General features: G+C 46.1%; 1 protein-coding gene across 1 annotated transcript in view; it reads left to right on the top strand.

Annotated features, from left to right (window-relative positions):
- LOC139749653 (uncharacterized) overlaps nt 1–5000 on the top strand; it is a 913398-nt gene that overhangs the window by 432922 nt on the left and 475476 nt on the right. Inside the window, exon 3 of the mRNA XM_071663824.1 lies at nt 1762–1782. Coding sequence (XP_071519925.1) covers nt 1762–1782 — 21 coding nt within the window. The remainder of the gene's footprint in view (nt 1–1761; nt 1783–5000) is intronic.

The raw sequence follows: 5000 nt of genomic DNA, 5'->3' as shown, positions 1-5000 counted from the left end.
CTGTCAGCGGATGGAACCATGGAAGCGGAAGTGGATCATAGGGTGGGGGAGGGGGCGAAAATTTTGGGAGCCTTGAAAAATGTGTGGAAGTCGAGAACATTATCCCGGAAAGCAAAAATGGGTATGTTTGAAGGAATAGTAGTTCCAACAATGTTGTATGGTTGCGAGGCGTGGGCTATGGATAGAGTTGTGCGCAGGAGGATGGATGTGCTGGAAATGAGATGTTTGAGGACAATGTGTGGTGTGAGGTGGTTTGATCGAGTAAGCAACGTAAGGGTAAGAGAGATGTGTGGAAATAAAAAGAGCGTGGTTGAGAGAGCAGAAGAGGGTGTTTTGAAATGGTTTGGGCACATGGAGAGAATGAGTGAGGAAAGATTGACCAAGAGGATATATGTGTCGGAGGTGGATGGAACGAGGAGAAGAGGGAGACCAAATTGGAGGTGGAAAGATGGAGTGAAAAGGATTTTGTGTGATCGGGGCCTGAACATGCAGGAGGGTGAAAGGAGGGCAAGGAATAGAGTGAATTGGAGCGATGTGGTATACAGGGGTTGACGTGCTGTCAGTGGATTGAATCAAGGCATGTGAAGCGTCTGGGGTAAACCATGGAAGGCTGTGTAGGTATGTATATTTGCGTGTGTGGACGTGTGTATGTACATGTGTATGGGGGGGGTTGGGCCATTTCTTTCGTCTGTTTCCTTGCGCTACCTCGCAAACGCGGGAGACAGCGACAAAGTATAAAAAAAAAAAAAAAAAAAAAAAAAAAAAAAAAAATCAGCGTTCGCTGCTATTGGAGCGAGCCACTGGGAACTCTGAAGCCTCTTAGCTCACTTTTTCGTTCCAAAGTGTGAGGTTCATTTAAGATGTGTGGGTGGGAAGGCAAAACGCCATGACATGTATATGAAACACGACGGTACACGACCCTTGAGCACGACGGTACACGACCCTTGAGCACGACGGTACACGACCCTTGAGCACGACGGTACACGACCCTTGAGCACGACGGTACACGACCCTTGAGCACGAAGGTACACGACCCTTGAGCACGACGGTACACGACCCTTGAGCACGACGGTACACGACCCTTGAGCACGAAGGTACACGACCCTTGAGCACGAAGGTACACGACCCTTGAGCACGAAGGTACACGACCCTTGAGCACGACAGTATACGACCCTTGAGCACGACGGTACACATGCATAACCCCCCCCCCTCCCTTCTCCCCTCCAGGGTACGATGGCGTGGTGCGTGACCCACACCTATTAATTACACATCAAAGACCAGGGTCACATATGGAGCGTGGGGCAGTAACGTGTGTGAACCATGTGTGTGTGTGTATGTGTGTGTGTGTGTGTGTGTGTGTGTGTGTGTGTGTGTGTGTACACAGTTGTACATAGAATGCATGTAAAGCCACAACGAAACGGAATGTAATATATATGATTTTCTAAAAGAAGGAACAGAGAAGGGGGCCAGGTGAGGATATTCCCTCAAAGGCCCAGTCCTCTGTTCTTAACGCTACCTCGCTAACGCGGGAAATGGCGAATAGTATGAAAGAAAAACGAAATATATATATATATATATATATATATATATATATATATATATATATATATATATATATATATTTCGGGGTTGTGAAGGGGTAACTATTGTTGATCTGTCCATAGTTGTTATGTTCTTGTTGTTGTTGTTGTTGTTGTTGTTTGTTTTTGCTCTTCATGTGTGATTTGACAATGTGTTCTTTTTCTCTCTCCTCTTCTGCAGGACTCCGGCAGCGCAACCTGGGTATTTATCACTTTCTGACGTTCTTTGATGTATATATATATATATATATATATATATATATATATATATATATATGTATATGTATGTATATATGGTAATCTTAGCTTGGCTAGAGCTTATTGCTTATGCGTACGGAAAAATTACACATATTCTCTCTCTCTCTCTCTCTCTCTCTCTCTCTCTCTCTCTCTCTCTCTCTCTCTCTCTATCTATCTATCTATCTATCTATCTATCTATCTATCTATCTCACACACACACACACACGTCCCGTTCCACCACCCACACCCACTTGACCACCTCCCCTTCCACACATCCCCCCCCGGTCTCTTCCCCCTTTACATTATCTCTCACCCCCCCCCCCCTTCCTCTCCATCTCGCAGCACACACTCCAATGTAATTAAGACCAAAGTAATTACGGGTTGGTGTACACCCGCCCTTGGTAGGGGAAGATGGGGGGGGGGGGGTAGCAGGAGGAGGAGGTCGCCCTAGTCTTAATGTAATTTAATGTAACCTTTTTGACGTCTTTGGCAACGTTGAAACCTGGTAGGATCATATTTGGATTACATTGCTCCTCTGTAGGCTGGTAAAAGTAATTGCTAGTAATCACAAAATGGCTGGTAAAAGTAATTGCTAGTAATCACAAAATGGCTGGTAAAAGTAATTGCTAGTAATCACAAAATGGCTGGTAAAAGTAATTGCTAGTAATCACGAAATGGCTGGTAAAAGTAATTCATGGTAGAGATAAGAAAATGTGGAAAGTAACACCTTTTGATAATGTAATCCCTTGAATTACAGCAGTTATGTAATTACATTAGATCTTTGAGTATTTGATGTAGCGAAATGTAATTTCGGTAGAATGGTAAAATGTCATTGAAATTACGTAGGATAATGTGTTGCAAGTGATTGTACCACATGGTACTATGGGCGAGAAATATTTGGCAACCGTGGATCTTCGAGGAAGTATTGAAGTCTTTGGATATTGTCGTGTGATGTTAAGAGACTGTGAATATTGGAGTCGAGAGAAATTGGGAGACTGTGGAAATTGGGAGTGTTTGGAAATTGGGGGACACTGAATATTGGAGATTGGAAATTGGGGGCAATGAATATTGGAGATTGGAAATTGGGGGTAATGAATGCTGGAGATTGGAAATTGTGGGGACCTGAATATTGGAGATTGGAAATTGGGAGTAATGAATGCTGGAGATTGGAAATTGGGGGCAATGATTGCTGGAGATTGGAAATTGGGTGGGGCGTTCTTTGGAGCCTGGTTTGTGGAAATTGGAGGCAGTTGGTGTTCTTGGAGTTCGTGGAGGTTGGAGGCCATGGATACCGGGGTCTTGGAAATTCGAGGCGGAGGCAACCGGCAGCGAAGAAACATTAGAAACGTTATAATGGATTGGCTGATCTGTCCACGTCCTGATTAGCTGTAACATTGGCCTAGAAAGGCAGATATGATTGGGATATATATATATATATATATATATATATATATATATATATATATATATATATATATATATATATTCTTTTCTTTCATACTATTCGCCATTTCCCGCATTAGCGAGGTATCGTTAAGAACAGTGGACTGGGCCTTTGAGGGAATGTCCTCACCTGGCCCCCTTCTCTGTTCCTTCTTTTGGAAAATTAAAGAAAAAATGTGAGGGGAGGATTTCCAGCCCCCCGCTCCCTCTCCTTTTAGTCGCCTTCTACGACATGCAGGGAATACGTGGGAAGTATTCTTTCTCCCTTATCCCCATATATTCCTATGAGTCCACGGGGAAAATGAAACACGATAAGTTCCCAAGTGCACTTTCGTGTCATAATCACATCATCAGGGGAGAGAGACGAGAGAGGAAATATAACAGTCAGTTGCTATACAACGTAGAGACGTAGCTAAGGACGCCATATGAATAGAGAGAGAAGGAAATGTATGGTAAGGGAGGAAGCAGATCAAATAGTCATGGAACCACATTTTTTTTTTTTTTTTTCATATTCTCTGATGGTTCGTTCTCTTAAGTACCCCTGTACTGGTTGCAACATCACTGCCAGAAACCGCTGATGTTCTCATGATCATTGAATTGAAATAGAAACCATTTATCCCCATTGACATCTCGTCATGGTAGGGCCAGAAACCATGTATATCCGTTCTCTACACTTCATCAAGTTGGGAGGGCCAGAAGCCATGTATATCCTTTCTCTAGTCGTCAAATAGGGGCCGGAAACCTTATGTACCCGTTCTCTAGTCGTCAGGTTGGGGGCCAGAAACCATGTGGTTCCGTTCTTTAGTCGTCAAATAGGGGCCGGAAACCATGTGTATCCGTTCTCTAGTCGTCAGGCTGGGGCCAGAAACCATGTGTATCCGTTCTCTGGTCGTCAGGCTGGGGCCAGAAACCATGTGTATCCGTTCTCTAGTCGTCAAATAGGGGCCAGAAACCATGTGTATCCGTTCTCTAGTCGTAAGGCTGGGGCCAGAAACCATGTATAACCGTTCTCTAGTCGTCAAATAGGGGCCAGAAACCATGTGCATCCCTTCTCTAGTCGTCAGGCTGGGGGCCAGAAAAAATGTGTATCCGTTCTCTACACGTCATCAGGCCGGGGGCCGTGGGGTATCAGAAACTTTACGTCATTAACATTTAAATGGAAATGTAACCCTGGGGAAGGGGGGGAGGGGGGAGGCGCCCCCCATACCTACCATACCATCCCCCCCTCCTCTCACCCCCCTCCCCCCTCCCCCTCCCCCACCTCCACACACGTGACGAGGCGCTTGCTCACCCCTCCTCCTCCCCCCACACCCCCACACGCCTTCCCCCACCCCATATCCTTACCTTTCCTCCCCCACACACCCGTGCTTTCCATCCCACATCCCTATCTTCCTCCCCACACACCCCTGCTTTCCACCCCACATGTCTATCTTCCTCCCCACACACCTCTTCTTTTCTCCCCACTACCCCTGCCTTCCTGCCCCACACCCCTGCCTTTCTGTCGACGTTGCTTCCTTCCACCCCACACTATTGCCTTCCTCCCCACACCCCTGACCTTCTTCCCACAGTAGTACCTTTCTACAGAGTTTCCTCATGGTACCCCCCTCCCCCACACCCTTCATTCCCTCCCCACACACATCCTCCCCACGCTCCCACAGCCCCACATGTGGATCCTTCCCACCTTCCCGTAAGACCTATGGTAACTTACGTATACCTTACGATGGTTTGGGAGGTCTT

This window comes from Panulirus ornatus, chromosome 7 (genome assembly GCF_036320965.1).
Source record: "Panulirus ornatus isolate Po-2019 chromosome 7, ASM3632096v1, whole genome shotgun sequence".
NCBI classification, from domain to species: domain Eukaryota; kingdom Metazoa; phylum Arthropoda; class Malacostraca; order Decapoda; family Palinuridae; genus Panulirus; species Panulirus ornatus.
Note: the sequence above shows the minus strand (reverse complement) of the source record. Positions and strands in the feature narration are given on the sequence as shown.